The sequence below is a fragment of the Mustela nivalis genome (genome assembly GCF_964662115.1).
Source record: "Mustela nivalis genome assembly, chromosome: 9".
NCBI classification, from domain to species: Eukaryota; Metazoa; Chordata; class Mammalia; order Carnivora; family Mustelidae; genus Mustela; species Mustela nivalis.
In genome coordinates this window covers 91048003-91067322 of record NC_139028.1, presented here as the reverse complement: position 1 = coordinate 91067322, position 19320 = coordinate 91048003, and the positions used below count along the sequence as shown (strand labels likewise).

The window sequence follows — 19320 nt, the reverse complement described above, 5'->3', positions numbered from 1 at the left end:
AGAAAACAAAGGCAGTAAACTTCTGGACATCAGCCTTAGCAATATTTTTCTGAATCTGTCTCCTTAGGCAATGGAAACAAAAGCAAAAATAAACAACTGGGACTGTATCAAAGTAGTAAGCTTTTGCACAGCAAAGGAAATGATCAACAAAACAAAAAGGCAACTTACCGACTTATAAGATATCTGCAAATGACATATCTTATAAGGGGTTAATACCCAAAATATATAAAGAACTCATAAACTTAACACCAAAAAAAAAAAAAAAAAAATCAATGAACAGAGAACCTGAATAGACACTTTCCCAAAAAAGACATATTAATGGCCAACAGACATATGAAAAGATGCTCCACATCACTAATCATCAGGGAAATGCATACCAAAATCACAATGAGATTGTCACCTCACACCGTCAAGATGGCTAGGATTAAAAAGATAAGAAATAACCAATGTTGGCAAGGACGTGGAAAAAAGGGAACCCTCATGCATAGTATAGCCACTGTGGAAAATGGTATGGAGGTTCCTCAAGAAATTAAAAATATTATACAATCTAGTAATGACAGTTTCTAGTCTAATCTCGTAATGGCTATCTATGACAAGAAATATCATACAATATAGTAATCCTACTTCTGGGTATTTACCCAAAGAAAACCAAAACACTAATTCTAAAAGAGATATGCACCCCTGTGTTTATTGCAGCATTATTTACAAAAGTCAAGATATGGAAGTAACCTAAATGTCCATCCACAGATAAATGGAAAAAGATGTGGTATGTATATTTACACAAAATATTCAGTTATAAAAATGATATCTTCCCATTCGCAACAACATGGGTGGACCAAGAGGATATTATGCTAAGTGAAATAAGAGAAAGACAAATACCATATTTTACTTATATGTGACATCTAAAAACAAACCAATCAAAAAACAGAAATAGGCCATAGAGGACTGGTAGCTGTTGAAGGAGCAAAAACTTCCACAGGCACCTGGGTGGCTCAGTTGGTGAGACATCCGACTCTTGATGTGGGCTCAGGTCATGGTCTCAGGGTCCTGGGATTGAGCCCTGGAATGAGCTTGCGCTGGGTGTGGAGCTTGCTTGGGATTCTCTTTCCCACTCCCAAGCATTCTCTTTCTCTCTCAAAAAATAAAATACATAAAACAAATAACTAAGTCTCAGGGTTGTCCGGAACAGCATAGGGAATATAGTCAATAATACCGCAATAACTTTGTATAGGGACAGATGGTAACTACACTTGTCATGGTAAACATTTCACAAGGTACATAAATGTCTAGTCACTATGTTGTGCACCTGAAACACATATAATACTGTATGTCAACTACACTGGAATTTTAAAAATTTTAAAAAGAAAACCAGGTGGAAAAAACCCCAAATACATCTGTCAAAGCAAATTATTTTGTGATTCAAATTGTTGCAACGTATTAATTATCTCTAATGTTCAGACATTAACATATTCATTTAAGAGGTAGACAAAAATGGTCATGTTGGGCCCTAAATGATTATATCTCATTTCAGGTTCTGAAGAAATTATTAGAAATGAACAAGAAGACAGCCGGTTATTTCTCACAACACACAGCATAGTTCAAATTTCTAGGATTTGAATATATAGGTACCATGAAATGTTTTTTTTTTTTTAAAGATTTTATTCATTTATTTGACAGAGAGAAATCACAAGTAGATGGAGAGGCAGGCAGAGAGAGAGAGAGGGAAGCAGGCTCCCTGCTGAGCAGAGAGCCCCATGCGGGACTCGATCCCAGGACCCTGAGATCATGACCTGAGCCGAAGGCAGCAGCCTAAACCACTGAGCCACCCAGGCGCCCCCATGAAATGTTTTTATTTTAGCTTCTTCATTATATCTTATTTTTGTGGCCTAGTTCCCTGACCAAATTATATTTCTTCCTTTTATGAGAAACTAGTACAGCTGAATTTTTTACTGTATCACAATTTTGTTCACTATTAACATGGTCTAGGATTTCTGGCATTAGGTAAGTCAAGTTTGTTGAAAGATACCCATTTATCATAACAATTCACATTTTTTTTTTAATGGGCACTAAAGTAAGGTTTATTGTGTGATAGCAAAGTGATAGTACAAAGCTCCCAGGGAGGGAAGGGACCCGAAGGGGTTGCCCAACAATTCACATTTATGCACTAGGTTGCTACGCAAAAATTTATATACCTTTGATTTAATATAAAAACCTAATAACATTTTATAGAGTAGAGAAAAAGATTTTCAGTTGAGTCTAAATCCAAAGTTATAATATTCACTTTGATACACAATATACGGTTTTTTCTTTCTCTACAAATTTTCATAAAAATTAAACGGAAATTTTCTGTAAGCTCAAAAGGTCTGTTATTTCTGTTTTCTTAAGGATTATTTCCAGAAATTTGTAAGCCAACTAATCAAAGACTTATAAAACCACTACTATTTTATATCATTGTAATTGCATTATATTATTTATATTATCATAAGACTGACTTAAGATACCAAAGAAGGTAGAATGCTTAGCCTGCCTTAAAATATCCCATATATTATAGTTAAATTAAAAAAATTTTAAGTATATATATATATATATATATATATATATATATATATCTATATCTTTCAGAGACGTTCTATGGTTGAAAGAGACACATAGTGTGAAATTTGCTTTGAAATACCACAAAATAAATATAAAGTAAAAGAGAAGGTAGGTAGGGGTATATATGAAACAAGACTGACCATGTGTTGAAGTTTTTAAAGTTGGCTAATGAATATGTAGGGATCATTGTGTTTGGCTGGAATGTGCTTGGTTGGAAATTTTCCTTAATAAAAATGTTATTGTCTGTAGTAGAGAAAATAAATTTCCAAGTGGCTAATTCACCCTCCGGATTTCTGGTTCACAAAAATGATAATGCAAAGGAAGAAATTATTTATAATAAACATTTAAGGAAAGGCATATACCATATTTTAAAACAACAGGTAAAAACAATTTTATAATTTACAAGCTTACTATCTTTTTTTTTTAAGATTTTATTTTTTGGGTGCCTGGGTGGTTCAGTTGGTTAAACAATGGCCTTTGGTTCAGGTCATGATCCTGGAGTCCTGGATTGAATCCCACATCAGGCTCTGGACTGACCTCTCCCCTCTCATGCTCTCTCTTTCTCTCAAATAAATAAAAATCTTAAAAAAAAAAAAAAGATTTTATTTATTTACTTATTTGACAGAGAAAAGAGAGAAAGGAACATAAGCAGAAGAGTGGGAGAGGGAGAAGCAGGCTTCCTGCTGAGCAGGGAGGCTGATGTAGGGCTGGATCCCAGGCCACCCAGGTACCCCCAAACTTATTATCTTAAAAATTTTTATAAACATGTCTATTAAGTGTGAATAATATTCATACTCACCCCAAAACACACTTTATGAGGATAATGTTAAGATGACCAGCAGGTGCACAACATATCAAGGTTAATTAGCTGATATACCAGATTAGCCTTTAATAGCACATTTCAAACCATCATCTCCTATGTTATATTAGAACACAATTTATAAGTCTTAGAAGCAATTCATCATTAGCATGTTATAAAGGGTCAGACTGAGCCCAAACTTGCTCTTGTTTAAAAAAAAAAAAAAAAAAGGAATACAGAGATATTAACCAATGACGAAAAACACCATCTCTGGTTTTGTTTTTTTTATAGCCACAGTTCTACTTAGACCCTATCCTTCCAAATTATTCACACTTTTGTTTTTGGCATTATTCTACTAGACCCTTTGTGGCTTTGGGCAAATCAAACTTTGACTCAGTCTAATGTCTATTTATGTGAGAATCCTATTAGTTGCTTTATCAGAGTAATAGTTATTTTCCAGTTTGCTCAATATGAGAAATGTTTTAAAATGTTAAGCCATCTAATTTAAGCAGATCCAAGCAAAAGTATTTTAGCTTATCCACATTTTTGTGTTTGTCATGCTTCACTGGGTCGGACAAATCTGGTCTCAAGTTATTTAAATAGGATCAGTGATCACACAGTAAGGAGAATGATGAAGTCATATGAAAATTTCATTATTTTATGCTTAGTTATACCCCATACAAGCCTACAGGCCTATCAACATAGGACAAGCTACATGGTCAGAACCCCCAAGGAACATTTAAACTTAAGGAGGCCAAATTTATTAAACTCTGAACATGAGACAAGTCAAAACAGGATATATGCCAGCATTAAATATATTCTTTTGAAAAAAGATTAAGTTAGGGGCGCCTGGGTGGCTCAGTGGGTTAAGTCGCTGCCTTCGGCTCAGGTCAGGATCTCGGGGTCCTGGGATCGAGTCCTGCGTAGGGCTCTCTGCTCAGCGGGGTGCCTGCTTCTCTCTCTCTCTCTGTCTGCCTCTCCATCTACTTGTGATCTCTCTCTGTCAAATAAATAAATAAAATTTTTTAAAAAAGATTAAGTTATTTTAGAGAGAGGGAAACTGTGCATGCACACAAGCTGGAGGAGGGACAGAGGGAGAGAATCTCAAGCAGACTCTCTGCTGAGCGCAAAGCTCAAAGCAGCACCAGATCTCACTACCCATGAGATCATGACCTGAGCCGAGAATTCATGAAGTACCCTGCTTCTCACTAGAAAATATTTCTTCTCCTTTCAAAAGATTACCAACTTCCAAGAGTTGGGTATTTAACTGTCTGAGGCACCCAGGTGCCCCAGAATTAAATAGTCTTTAGTAAATCATTATTTATGTTAGTTATTATATGAGGGATACATGGAAGAAAAACCCAATTACTCAAGGTAGACTGTCAAGAGACACCCAAGTTAGTGAAGATGGACTCACAATACACAAGCACAGAGAAATATTTAGTATCAAGGATTGATGAATGCTATGAAGAAACTTCAAGCAGGATATGAGGCTACAGTGATGGGGGAGGGTATATACCCTTTCCGTTGAGGGTACTAAGAACAGACCTTATTTTTTTTAAAAGATTTTATTTATTTATTTGACAGACAAGCAGGCAGAGAGAGAGAGAGAGAGAGAGAGGGAAGCACGCTCCCTGCTGAGCAGAGAGCCCGATGGTGGGCTCCATCCCAGGACCCTGAGATCATGACATGAGCCAAAGGCAGAGGCTTAAACCACTGAGCCACCCAGGCGCCCCTTAAGGACAGACCTTTCTAACAGTGTGACATTTTGAACTGAATGAAATGACAAGAGAAAGCCATGCAGATTATCAGAGGGATTATCAGCTCCTAGCTGAGGAAACAGCCCAAAGACCCCAAGATAAGAGCGTTCCTACTGTAGCTGTCTAAGGAACAATGAAAAATGTGTGTTTCATTCAGAGATAAAAAACTCAGGGCAAGGGGGAATCTGTGGTCATGTTCTACAAAAAATGAAAGAAAAACAAGCCCATGTCCTCTCATTTACCTCTTCATATTATGCAATATGTCCACACATATTAGCATACGGCTAGCACGCTGGTGAACAAACACTTACTACTGACCAAGCGAAAAGAGTACTGACTGCAATTGCAAAGGCCTAGACTGGCAAGGCCTACCTAGATGTGCCTGAGTAAAAGTTAGGAAGCTGATCGCAGCAGCCAGTCACATGAAGTCATCTAGCACACTGCTAAAATTGAAAACAGCAGTAGCAGCAACAAAGGATAAATATGTAACAAAGAATTAAGATTTTTTTGCTAAGCAAGTTTAGCAAAGGGGTAGGCAATTTTTTAAAAACAAAACTTGTAGTCTCATTTGAATTGGTGGCCCAAAAGCAAAACAAAAACACCCTTATTGAAGTACCCTGCTTCTCACTGTAAAATATTTCTTCTCTTTTCAGAAGATTACCACCTTCAAGTCCTTGTTCACATATCACTAGTTCAATTAGTCTGCCCCCTCAACCCACCTTCAATTCCTCCTTACCCTGTTTTCTTTTTCCCCATCACCTCCAAATATACTAGATAATTTATAGTTTTATTTACTACTTATCATCTGTCTCATTCCACATACCCCAGTGAAATTACGGGACAGGGATTTTGGTTTTATTCACGGATGTATCCAAAACTCCCGAGTATTAAATATATGAGAGATGCTTGGTAAACATCTTGAAAATTCCCTTACCTTACTGCAACCATTCAATCTGATATAAACTCATATAATCAAACTTCTTCAAAATCTTTATGAAAGAATGTTGTAGGAAAATAATTCTAATTTTTGAAGTAATGAGAAAGTATAACCTAACACACATGTTAGCTCCCAACCAAGAGACTCAACATTCTTCTTAAAAGTCTCCCATCACTAATGGCTCTAATTTCTTTTCATTTGTCAACTCTACTCAATTTTAAACTCCCACCCTTCTCAAAAGTTTTCCCTGAGACCCAGAATACCTCGTGATTAAGAGCAACATCTCTGAAGTCATACTTCATGGTTTAAATCCTGCCTCTGCCACTGACTAGCTGTGTGAACTTGAACAAGTTAACTGCTCTTTGCTTTAGTTTCCGTAAAATGGGCTAACAACAGTACGTATCTCACAGACTTGAGAATTAAACGAGGTAACCTAAGTATCAGAACAGTGCCTAGCACACGGTATGTATTCAATAAATGCTAGTCATCACCAACAGCTAACTTCAGTTAGTTGAATAGGTACTGTTAGTTACCTACTCTTCCTCCTCAGAAACCTTAATCTCTGAGATTCTACTACTGTCTTCTATACAAATGTCTATTCAGACTCCCATATTCACCTTTCTGGTCTCATCAAATGAGGATAAATACTTTATTTTTAAGCAGAGATAAGAATGTCAAGAAGGCAAGGATGACAACACCATTAGCATCATATAGAAATGAAAATTATAGGCCTTTACCCCAAACCTACTAATTCAGAAATTCTGGGTGTAGGCCCAGCAACCTATGTTTCAACAAGCCTTACAGGTGATCTGAAGGACTCTTAAATTGGACAACACTGATCTAGGGTATGATCATGTCCGGGAAGGGAATTACCAGACCTGTTTCTGCCTTAGGACATTTGTACGTGCTCTTTACTCAGATCTTACGGAAATGCTAATTTCATAAGCAGAAAATTTATTTGCTTGCCTGATCTCCTATCCTACCCCAAGAATGGAAGCTGTACAAGAACAGACTTTGTCTTTTTTTCTTTTTTTAAGTTTTTATTTATTTACTTGTCAGAGAGAGAGAGAGCGCGCAGGCAGGCAGAGTGGCAGGCAGAAGCAGAGGGAGAAGCAGGCTCCCTGCTGAGCAAGGGGACCAATGCGGGACTCGATCCCAGGACCCTGGGATTATGACCCTTGATTATGACTGCAGAGATTGGTGCCACCATCAGGGACTTGAAGGATGCAAGGATGGTGCTTTCCACCATAGCCTCATTCATCTCTATTTGGCCTATGCAGGAGAGGGGTGGGTCTCGGAAAATGACAGCAGATTACCGTATATTTAACTGAGTAGTGAATCCGATTTTAGCTTCTGTAACCAGATATGGTTTCATTGCTTGAACAAATTATAACACATTCCCTAGTACCTGGTATGCAGCTATGGATCTGGAAAATTCCTTTCTCTCCATACCCACCCATAAGCAGTTTGCTTTCAGCTGGCAAAGCCACCAATACACCTTTACTGTCTTACCTCAGGGTCATGTTGACTCTCCACGCCTAATTCACAATTTAGTTCACAAAGATCTTGATCACCCTTCCCTTCCACAAGATATCACACAGGCCTATTACATTGATAAATATTAATGCTGATTAGACATAATGAGCAAGAACTAGCAACTACTCTAGACTTATTGGTAGGACATTTGCATATCACAGAGTGGGAAATAAATCAGACTAAAATTCAGGGGCTTTCTACTTCAGTGAAATTCAGTGGTACAGGATATGTTGAGCTATCCTTACTAAGGGGAAGGATAGATAAGTTGTCTCTGGCCTTTGTACAACCAAGAAAGACACATGAGATGTACCTAGCGGGACTTTTTGGGGTTTGGAGGCAACATATTCCCCACTTGGGTGTGTTACTCTGGCCTATATACCAAGTAACCCGAAAAACTGTTAGTTCTGGGTGACAACAAAGGCTGTATAATAGGTCCTGGCTGCTGTGCCAGCTCTTCTGCCACTGGGGCCATAACGTTAAAAGATCCACCAGTCCTTGAAGTGTCAATGATAGACACGGATGATGTTTAACTACTCTTTTTTTGAAAAACCCACCCTGGGCCTCAATAGAAACTGAATGTTTAACCACGGGCCCCCAATTTATCACAGGACTCAAAATACCCATCATCAACTGGGTGTTATCTGATCCAACAAGCTACAAAGATGGGCATGCACAGTAATACTCCATCATCAAATGGGAGTGGCATATACATGATTGGGCCCAACCTGGCCCTGAAGGCACAAGTTACATTAAGATATGGCCCAGGGGCACCTGGCTAGCTCAGTCCAGACAGCATGCTACTCTTTTTTTTTTTTTTTTTTAAGATTTTATTTATTTATTTGACGGAGAGAGATCACAAGCAGGCAGAGAGGCAGGCAGAGAAAGAGGAGGAAGCAGGCTCCCTGCTGAGCAGAGAACCTGATGCGGGGCTCGATTCCAGGACCCTGAGATCATGACCTGAGCCGAAGGCAGCGGCTTAACCACTGAGCCACCCAGGCGCCCCAGCATGCTACTCTTTATCTCAGATTTGTAGACTCAAGCCCCACGTTGTGTGCTGAGATCACTTAAAACTAAAATCTAAAAAAAAGGTGGCCCAAATGCCTATGGTCCCCATTCATGCTTCACTTTTTTCTCCCAATCTGTACCCTTAAAAGTACCCTTACAACCAGTTGACAGAGGAAGAAAAGACTGGGGCCTGGTTTACAAGTAGTCCCATGAGATCCGTAAAGACCACCTAATGTAGATAGCTGTAGCCCCAAAGCCCCTTCCTGGGATATCTTCAAAGGAGAGTGGTAAAGGGAAACCCTCCCAGTGAACAGGACATCAAGCAATGTACCTGGATGTCCATTTTGCTTGAAAAGAGAAATGGCCAGAAGAGCAATTATATACTGATTCATGTGCCACAGCCCATGATTTGGCTGGATGGCTGGGGGTCTGGTTGGAACATAACTGGAAAATTGGTGACAAAGAAAGGTATGTGGATACATGTCTGAATGGGCAAAAAAACCTAAAGATATTTGTTTTCCATGTGAATGCTTACTCTTACCAAAGTGTGACCTCAGCAGAGGACGGATAGAATGACCTGGTCTGTGGACAACAGAGAGCCTCCTTCCTCAGCTGCCCCTGGGCTAATGAACGAAGTGGCCATGGTGGCAAAAATGGATGTCATGCAGGGGCTCTGCAACATGCACTACCCCATCCTAAGGCTGACTTGCTTATGGCCACTGCTGAGTACCCAATCTGCCAGCCAGATACCAACACTAAGCCCCTGATTAGGCACCATTTCCCAGGGTGATCAGATAGCTACCTGGTGATAGGCTGGCTACACTGAACAGCTTCCCTTATGGAAGGAGCAACAACTTTGTTCCTACTTGGGATAGTCTGGATATGGACTTCCCTGTTTTCAGTGATTCGGCCAAAACTTTATCATCTGTGGGCCAACACCTGATCCACCATTATGGTATTCCAAAACAGCACTGCTTTTGATCAAGGAATTCACTCCACAGCAACAGAAGTGTAATAGCAGGCCCATTTTTATGGAATTCACTCATCTTACCATGTTCCCCATCAACCTGAAGCAGCGGCTTGACAGAATGGTGGGATGGCCTTTTGAAGACTTTAAGTACCAGGTAGGTGGCAATACCTTGAGGGCTAGGACAAGGTTCTCCAGAAGGTTGTATATGCTCTGAATCAGCATCTGGTTGCCTGGGACTGTTTCTCTTATACCTAAGCTTCATGGGCCTGGGAATCAAGGGGTAGATTGGGACTGTCACTACTCATTAATATCCCTTATGAACCACTAGCCAAATTTCTTCCTGTTCCAGTGACTTTATGGTCTGCTGGCCTAGAGATCTAAGGTCCAACAGGAGGACTGCTTCATTAGGAGACCAATAATGATTCTACTGGACTCTTAAGTTAGACTGCCATCTGGCTACTTTGAGCTCCTCATGCCACTGAACCAACAGGCAAAGAAGGATGTTACAGTGCTGGATTGGATGAATGATCCTAACTATCAGGGGGAAACTGAAATACTCCACAATGGAAATGAGGGTGGGTATGTCTGGAATACAGGGCATCCCTTAAGGTGACTCTCAAGTGTTACCACGCCCTGTTATTAAAGCAATGGAAAACCACAATTAAATCCAAGCAGGACTAATAATGGCACAGACCCTTTAGAAGTGAAGTTTGGGTCACGCTACCAGGTAAAGAACCACAACCAGCTGTGATACTTGCTGAAGGCCCACAGAATGGGTAGTGGAAGAGGCAGTTATAATACCAGCTATAAACATGAAACCAGTTAAAGGAACAAGGACTGTAATGGTCTTGAGTAATTCCTCCTTATTTTGCTTATTTTTTTTGCATATCTGTTTTATGCAGACATCTGTATATATACAGATATATATTTGTTTTATTTTCTCTTATTTCCTTATTATGTAACATAAGAGGTACCGATTTTCTAACACAGTACTTAAAGTATTGCTAATTTTACATCCTAATATTTAAGTTATGGAGTATCAATGAGAAGAGTAGACATAACAGGACTTAATCCCCTCTCCTGGGGAAAGGATTGACATGTTCTCAATTGTACACAGAGAGTTGTATCAGGTTAGAAGAAATTATGATCTTGTTATCTTCCTTTGGAGATTAAGTACAGTTTAAAGAGATGCCTATAGGTATAGGGGAACCTGGGTAGTGCAGTCAGTTGAGCATCCGACACTTGGTTTCAGCTCAGGTCATGGCATTAGGGTTGTTGAGAACAAGCCCCATGTGGGGTTCCATGCTCAGCAGAGTCTGCTTAAGAGTCTCTCTCCCTCTGCCTTCTTCCTAAAGTAAATAAATCTTAAAAAAAAAAAAAAAGATGTCTATAGGTGTAAAGTTGATAAGGGATGGATGTCTGATGATTCATTGTATTGTCACCTTCACTGGCCTCAGGATACCCAAATTAAGCACTGTTTTCGCCTCCTTTTCCCCAAAAGGAATCCACCCCGTTCCCTGCCTCACTGAGCTGGGACATCTCATTTTCTCCTGCCCTCTAATTTACATCATGGGCTTCCCTTGTTCTCAAGCTTTAGGACTCAGATTGAATTACAGAACAGGCTTTCCTGGTCTCCAGACTGCAAAGAGCAGAGCATGGAACTTCTCAGCCTCCATAACTGTGTGAGCCAATTCCTCATAATAAATCATAGATAAATAGATAGATAGATAGATAGATAGATATCATAGTTATCATATAGATATATATATATATATATATATCTATATGATATATATATATATATATCTCCATCCATCCCCATAAAAAAATCATGTATTTCTCTGGAGAACCTCCCTCCTGTCTCACCTGATGAATTGCCTCTCATTTGGTGTCCTATTCTCTCCCTCTGCCAATTCTAATGCATTATGTACTTAACTGTTAAAATAATCTTAATACAACACTTTTTTTTTTTGCTCATATAACCATCATTATCCTTCCCAAAAACCTTTCAAAGCTTCCTATTGAGATGCAGAGGCTACACTCCATGGCATATCATCAAAGCCCTCTAAAATCTAGCATTAACACACCGTAGTAGAGTGTTACCCTGATGACCTCCCCAGTGAAACACACCTTTGTGCAGTCTCTCCCTGATAACTCTGCACCGGGACCAGGACTACTCTGACCAGTAGACTGTGGCAAAAGTGAGGCTAAGCTAGTTCAAAGATCAGCCCTTAACTGGTCTAGCAGATTCCATTTCCTCCCTCTTTGTAACACTTGCTCGTAGAAGCTCCCTCTTCATGCTATTCCCTTATTCCACTCCTGCAGCACGGACAGTAATTCAGATCAGTTGTGTGCAGTATACCTGGCAAATGCTTCCATGAACTCCTTGAACTTTGTATAATTTTTTCTTCTAAGTTTCCAAGCATTTTTGTAACTCTTAAAAAGAAACATAGTAGTACATTTAATTCATTTGCTGAATGTTTAACAGGCTCTTACAATGTGCCAGACATTGTTCTAAGTGCTGACAACAAAGCTAATATTCTATATGCTAGTCTCTATACTACAGAACATGGATACCATTCTAAACACTTTTCTGAATTCTCTCATTTAATTCTCAAGAATTCTAAAAAGTATCCTCATTTAATACAAGGAACCTCAGGCACAGAGAGAATAAGAAACTTATTTACAATCATACTGCAAGTGGAATAGAAATATAATCCCCCAAATTCTGACTTCAGAGTTTACACTATCAACCCCTACTCTACATTGCCTTCTACAGATGTGAACAAGACAGACAGGATCCCAGTTCTCATGGAACATGCATTCTATCATGGCAGTGGGAAGAGGAAAGAGTAGTGATAAAGAATACACATAAATCTACAAAATTACTTCAGAAAGTGATAATGCTAGCAAGAAAATAATGCTTTATGGTATGATGCACCGATGAGAAGTTACTCTAGATAGGGCTGTCAGAGAAGGTTTTTGTAAGGTTTCCCAGTAATATCTGGGATAAGACCTGGAGGTCCACAAGAAGAGGCAAAGCAAAAGGCCTGTGAAGACAATACCAAATAAAAAGAAGAGCCAGTGCAAAAGTCCTAGGACACACATAATCTCAAACTTAGCATGTTTTAGGAACACACTTTATGTGTGTGCGGCTGAGGGACAGGAGAAGGAGGGGAATGATGAGGTTGGAGAATAAGTCGAGGCTCAGATCATGTAAGGCCTTGTAGGCCATGATAAAGATTTTGGATTTTCCTCTGAGCAACACTGGAAGGTTTTAAGCAGGGTAACGACATTACCTGATTTATATTTTGCAATGTTGACTGGCTGTTGCATATTTAATAAACTCTAGAAGGGCTAAAATAGAAGCAAGGAAAGCAACAGGAGTCAACTGCAATAGTCCACGTGGGAAATTATGGATATGGAGCTCAAACCTGCAGGATTTACTGAGGGGATGAATACTGGACAAAAGAAACGATCACTGATGGCGCCAATCTTTGGGACTGCCCTACTAAGCAAATGGTGGTATTATTTACTGAGGTCAGAGAAGGTTAAAGGTGGACCAGGTGGATTAAGGTGATAATCATATAATATGTTCTAAATATCTATCCAATATCCAACTGGAGAGGAGAAGGAGGCAGCTAGGCAGATATAAATGTAAAGAGATCAATTTGAAAGTTGTTTGATATAATTGGCAACTTCAGCTAGGGTGAGTGAGGAGAGAAGGAAAAACCAAAGAACTCCAAGCCCCGGGCACTCCCACATTTAGAAGCAGAGAGGCAGTCAGCCTTTATCCTGTTACTCCTCTGGATCACAAGTTCTTTGAATGACAGAACGGTGTCTTTTTCATTCTTTTGGTACTCTACAGAATTTAGCTCAGTAACAGAAACTCAAAGATGCTCATTAAGTTCTAATGAACAACGACATGTCATTTGGTTTCTCAAGCTTTCACTACAGAAATATAATACTTGAGGATAAGGGGAACCGTGTCTCACATATTATGGGCCCTCAAATATTTGTTTAATAAATGGGGGGGAAAAAAACGTGGACAGGTTTTGCTGGATACATTTTTGTATTCATTGTTCCAGAGAGCACAGCAAGGAAAGGTAGAAAGCAAGCAGCAGCTTAAGTCTTCAAACTTTTTTTTTTTTTCTAAACATTTTGTTTATTTGAGAGACAGTGAGCAAGCCAGAGAGCACAAGCAGAGGGAGTGGAAGAGTTCGGAGAAGCAGGCTTCACGCTGAGCAGAGAACCCAATGTGGGGCTTGATCCCAGGATCCTAGGATTATGACCTGAGCCAAAAGCAGACCCTTAACCAACTGAGCCACACAGGAGACCCATCTTCACATTTCTAATGTCCATACCACTGCATAAAACAATACGGGGCAGAGGGTGGAAGGCAGTGGGGTTCTGACATGAGACACCTTAAGAAGTCAGGGTAAGAGGTGGGGAAAGGGTGAGTTACCTAGGTGGAGGTTAACAGCATGAACGAAAGTTTTAAGGTAGGAAGGGACTCAGAACAGCCCAACTATGGGAAGAATTAATTGAGGAAAGGAAAGAAAAGGTTCAAGATTATTTAGTTTGGAGCCTACTGCAGTGAAAAACCATGGTGGCTTGGGTCAGGGTGGAACAGTAGAAACAAAGAAGTAGACAATTTCAAGATATACTTAGATAAAAAAGCAGTAAGGCCTGGTGACTGAGCGAGCACACACAACTCCCAAGTTCTGACCTGAGCAACTAGGTGGGCAGAAGAGTGACTTACTGAGGCAGGCTTCCCTAGACAGGCAGAGGTGGAGCAGGTGTGGAGAGCATGAGCTCATCACTAAATGGCCGTTATATTCCCAAGTAAAATCTCAAGAGAGGTATGTAATTAGGTGGTCAGAACATGTTTAGGCCTTAGACATATACATAGGCATCTCCAGAGATGACATTTAAAATCATAGGCATGGATGTAATTTTCCTTAGGAGAAAGCACAAGAAATTCTATCAATTCAAATCACTGGAAAAAATGAAAATATGTGGAGATCAGAAGAGTAAGAACTATTGAAGAACAGGGAAAAGCAGTGAGTCAGGAAGGTACAAGGAAAACCAGCAAAGTACACTGCTATGGAAGTGAAAGAAAGCACATATTCATTGGGAAAAAATAGTCAAAATGACAAGAATATTGAAATAAGGGTACTGATGACACCTGGTCAGCCATGAAATCTCATTTAACCTAGAACATAGATTGTATTTTCAGACTATTTTACTATGAAATAGTGCAGTGCAGTAATTAAATGTGCAGGCTCCAGATCTACAACATCCAGGTTTAAACCCTGGTTCCACTACTTACTAGCTAAATGGCTCTAACTATACTATACTTGATTATACTTGTAATTAGTATATACTTAATGTCTCTGTGCCTTAGTTTCCTCATTCATAAAAAGAAAGCAAAAATAATACCTACCTCAAAGAATCGTTAACATTAAGTGTGTGTGCGTGTGCATATACTCATCAATTAAAATAGTGGCTAGCACAAATTAGTTCAGTAAATGATAGCTTTTATTACTCACAACACTGCTTCTATGGGAAAATATTTTCTGAACAAAAGAAGTTTGTTTGAAATAACCTTTCACTAATTTGAGACTGTCTCTATTCCGCAGAAATTGTGATCTTACAAGGTCTTTTTCCAAAAGCCTTGAGGGAAACTAGACTTAAAACTCACTAAAAAAAGCCTTAATGTAGTAGCTGACCAGTTTGTTTTTGTTTTTCTTTTAAGAGAGAGAATGCACCTGGGTTGGGGGCGATGGGCAGAGGGAGAGAATCTTAAACAGGCTACTTGCCCAGTTTGACTCAGGGCTCCATCTCATGATTCTGAGTTCATGACCTGAGCTGAAATCAGGAGTTGGAGGCTTAACCGACTGAGTCACCCAGGCGCCCCAGTAGTTGACCAGTTTTAGAGAAGCTACTAATTTTTTTGTTGTTTTTTGGAGGGGTACCTATCTCACTCATTACACATTCATACCATGATCAGAAAGAACTTATCTATTAGGAAATTTGAAAAACTGGCATGGAAAAAATGGACTATTTCAAGTGACAAAGTTACAAAAACAGATAAAAATCTACTTCAAATAAAGAATTATTTAGTCACTTTTTGGTGCATAGTCAAATACAAACACATCTATCATCACTATGATGAAACAGCCTCTCGATGCTCTGTGCAAGATATAAATAACAGGTAGAGAAAAGGAAGATCTGCAGCTTCCTGACGATCATCTTATTTCCAAAAGTATGCAAAGGTATTAATAGTATCTCAGACAGCCCCATCAAAAGTATCTCCAGCTGCATGGTGATAGGCAAAGATATGCCCATTCAGTACCTAAAATTAACTGAGAAAAGCACAAATAAATGGAGATTCATAAGACCAATTTTTATCCCTGAATTTCCTGTTGATTTAACAAGTACTATTTCAGAAATTTCCAGAAAACTCTGTACACCCTATGGTAAGATGCTGGGAGTTTCCCCTTAGCTCTTAATTTTTTAATTGTTAATACAACAGAAATACCTAATACCTGATGGAGCTAAAATACCAAAAAAGTATTAATTTCAAAGTAATGAGAAATTGTTTGTCATGTTCTTTCCCCATCAACTAATGAAAATACTCCATTTCAGGACCAAGCAAAGACACAAAGTAGGGACATGTCAGTAACAACAGAATGTCATTACCATCTGTTAGCTTCTGAATAGGTTACTGGAAACAAGGTGACAGACAGGCTAATTCTTTATGGATAAGTATCCATATCACATCATCACAACTAGTACTCATTTGCACCTTCAAGAAGAAACTGCCACAAAGGGGAACAAAAACATTCAACTGATATATGAATTATGAAAAAGCTTTCTAAAATGTTATAAAAATATGAATGGGCTTCTAAAAATGCAGAATACTTAAAGATTTACAGGCCATATTTCAGATTCAGTATTTTCTATACAACTGAAATGAAAGAGGACATTTCACAATTTGAAGAATAAAATGAGGTACAGTTAAGAAGTGTGTGTAGCCCTGTACAGATGGCCTGATCCTAACACAAGATGTTAACAAAGCAAGTTGGTGGGGGAGGGGGAAAGCCTGCATTTTCGATGCTAAAATTTAGTTAACTCCACCCCCAAAATACATATTTTTAAAGGGGGGGGCTTAGCATTTAAGAATCAATAACTTCCAAAAAACAGAAAATAAACCTCTTTTAGATTACGTGTTCCAAATGAATCTACTTACTGTTTTCAAATGTGTTTGGGAAGTCATTCTTTGTTACTTTGATAAATAACATTTGGAAAATATGACAAGCAGATTTTAGTTTCTTGCCTCAGAAGTATTCTGCTAAAAGAAATAACAGAAATAACTAAGTAGAATTTGTTCCATTTACCTAATAAAATACTTTTTATTTAAAACATTGAAAGTGCTGCACAAATACCTATCATTATCGTTCACTAAAGAGAAAGCAATTTTAATTTGTAAATTATCGCACTCAATGCAAAAGCTACTTGAAAAACAAATCAGCACCAAAAAAAAAAAAAAATTAATAATGGGAAAAGTGCCAAACATCTTTCATAAAACTCCTTAAAATGTCTTAAGAGCATATAATACAAAGTTATGGCTATTTCTGAAAAGTTTCAGCAATTATTTAGCTCCAAATTGGCACATCGCATTCTTCTTCTTTTTTTTAATCACAGCTCTTTTAAACAAAGGATCTAAAATTTTCTGAGAAAGCTTATTTCCCTTTTCTTGAATCAAATTTTTCTCATTCTCTCTTAATCATCCCAAGGTATTAAGACAAAGACCAACTACTTTTCACACATTATTTTCCAAATCATGAAGGTGGAACTTTCACAAAAACAAAGAAGATAACCTAGAACTGTAATGTATAAAGTAAAAAAAAAAAGTTCACTTCTGTCGTGACAATAGTGAAGAAATCTGATGAGATCATAAAGCCACGAAGCTTCCTGTTGGTAGCTGAGGATGAAGTCATTAGCAACCCAGGATTCCCTGGTCCTTGTAATCAGAAGCTGCACCTACCAGATTCTGCATTGTTCGGCAGAGGTGGCTTTAAAACACCCCGCTCCCGAATCGTCCAAAGCAGACCACGCCTTCCAGTTACCATTCAAATGGACCATTTCACAGTGTGGCACTACTACACATTTCCCGCGAGCTTACATATCTTGTAAGAGTCAACATTTTAGATTCCCTTGGTCATGATGGAGCAAAGATGAACTCTTGAACCCCGCGCTACATAATGAAGCCGGGTTTCAGAAGCCGAGATGGAGAAGCATGCTTCTGTTCTTCAACCTTTACGGCCTTCACTGACCAGCCCCCCTCCAATATCTTCCCAATTCTTAGTCACCCCAAGACATAGAAGGCAAAAAAAAGATTCCTTACTTCCTGCTGTTGTTAAAAGGGGAGGAAACCCAAGAGTAACTTTGAACGCGTGGAAGAGAAATCGCTTAATCTTGGCCACCACTGCAAACATATGTCACCCAGCTCCGTCGCAGCTTTCGCGCCCCTCCAGGCCCCCCTCCCGGGCCCCACGCCCCAGGGGTTCTCCCGCAGCCCAGCCCTCCCGGGTCCCCCCCAATGCCAGGGACGCGGCTCGGCGCCTCTTCCTCTCGCGCCTCCCCCACCCTCACACTGCTGGGGTCCCCAAGACCACATTGTCCGTTCTAGTACAATGGAATGTCACTGCCCGGAACTCCTCAGGGGCCCCCCTCAGCCCCCCGAAGCCAGTCCCCGGTCTCCCTGGTCGCCCAGTTCAGGCACGAACCCAAACTTCACCATGTGAGAGAGCCCGAGACCCGCGAGGGGACGGAGACCCACGACTCCCGCCTAGCCCTCCCTTTGACTCACCGTCCCCTACCAGCCCTAAGCGCGAATCCCGCACGGGGCGCCCCCACCCACCCCAAGACCACCTCATACGAGTCATCATCCGCCTCTCCCAGCGCGGGCAAGGGCGAGAAGAGCGGAGGGCTCCCCGCCCGGCCCGGACCCCTGGGCGGCGCTGCACAGGGGCGAAGGCCCCAAACGCATCCCCGGCCTTTCCTGGCCCACGACGACCCCGCCGCCCACCCTCCCTACCTGGCCTTGAGGCTGGGGCTGCTGCCGCTGCTGCAGCTGCTGCTGGCGGCGGCGGTGGCCGCCGCGGCTCGGGGTTCGTAGGCCCAGGCGGGGGCGGGGGGTGGTGCGGCGGCGCTGGCGGTGGCGGGGGCGGCGGGGGGCGCGGGCGGCGGCGGCGGGTCGGCGAAGCCGGAGGTCGCGTAGTTCCTGTCCATCGTGGGGGTTGCGTAGGGAGGGCGGGCTGCAGTGGGGGCTCCTCTAGGGCCCAGTGTATGGGGGGCGGGAGGGGAGGGAGGGGGCGGGGGGAGGAAGAGGAGGAGGAGGCGGCGGCGGAGGGAGCTGCCCCCTCACATGGCCCCGGCGGGCGGACGGGCGGAGGGCGCGCTGGCCGGTCTCTGCCGGGGGAACCCGGGCCGCGGCGCGCGGCGAGGCCCCAGCCGGGCGGTCAGGGAAGCGGCGGCATCCGCGGCCGGGACTCACGGCGGCGGCGGCGGCGGCCGCTTCGCCCCATGTTGGTGGATTTCCCAGGATGCACCTCCCGCCCCCCTCCGCCCCGCGGCCTCGCCCCGCCTCCCCTCGGCGCCCCGCGCTCGCGGCTCGCGGGCCAGGCGGGCGGCCCGCGAGGCCTCCTCC

At 41.2% G+C, this 19320-nt stretch overlaps 1 protein-coding gene and 1 long non-coding RNA gene across 2 annotated transcripts in view; one reads left to right on the top strand and one right to left on the bottom strand.

The window, feature by feature from the left end:
* QSER1 (glutamine and serine rich 1) overlaps positions 1-19241 on the bottom strand; it is a 77400-nt gene extending 58159 nt beyond the window's left edge. The window contains exon 1 of the mRNA XM_082748885.1: positions 18709-19241. Coding sequence (XP_082605011.1) covers positions 18709-18902 — 194 coding nt within the window. The 5' untranslated portion in view covers positions 18903-19241. The remainder of the gene's footprint in view (positions 1-18708) is intronic.
* Positions 18700-19320, top strand: part of LOC309873393 — a 40665-nt gene continuing 40044 nt past the window's right edge. The window contains exon 1 of the long non-coding RNA XR_014316334.1: positions 18700-18781. This is a non-coding gene — a long non-coding RNA (uncharacterized lncRNA). The remainder of the gene's footprint in view (positions 18782-19320) is intronic.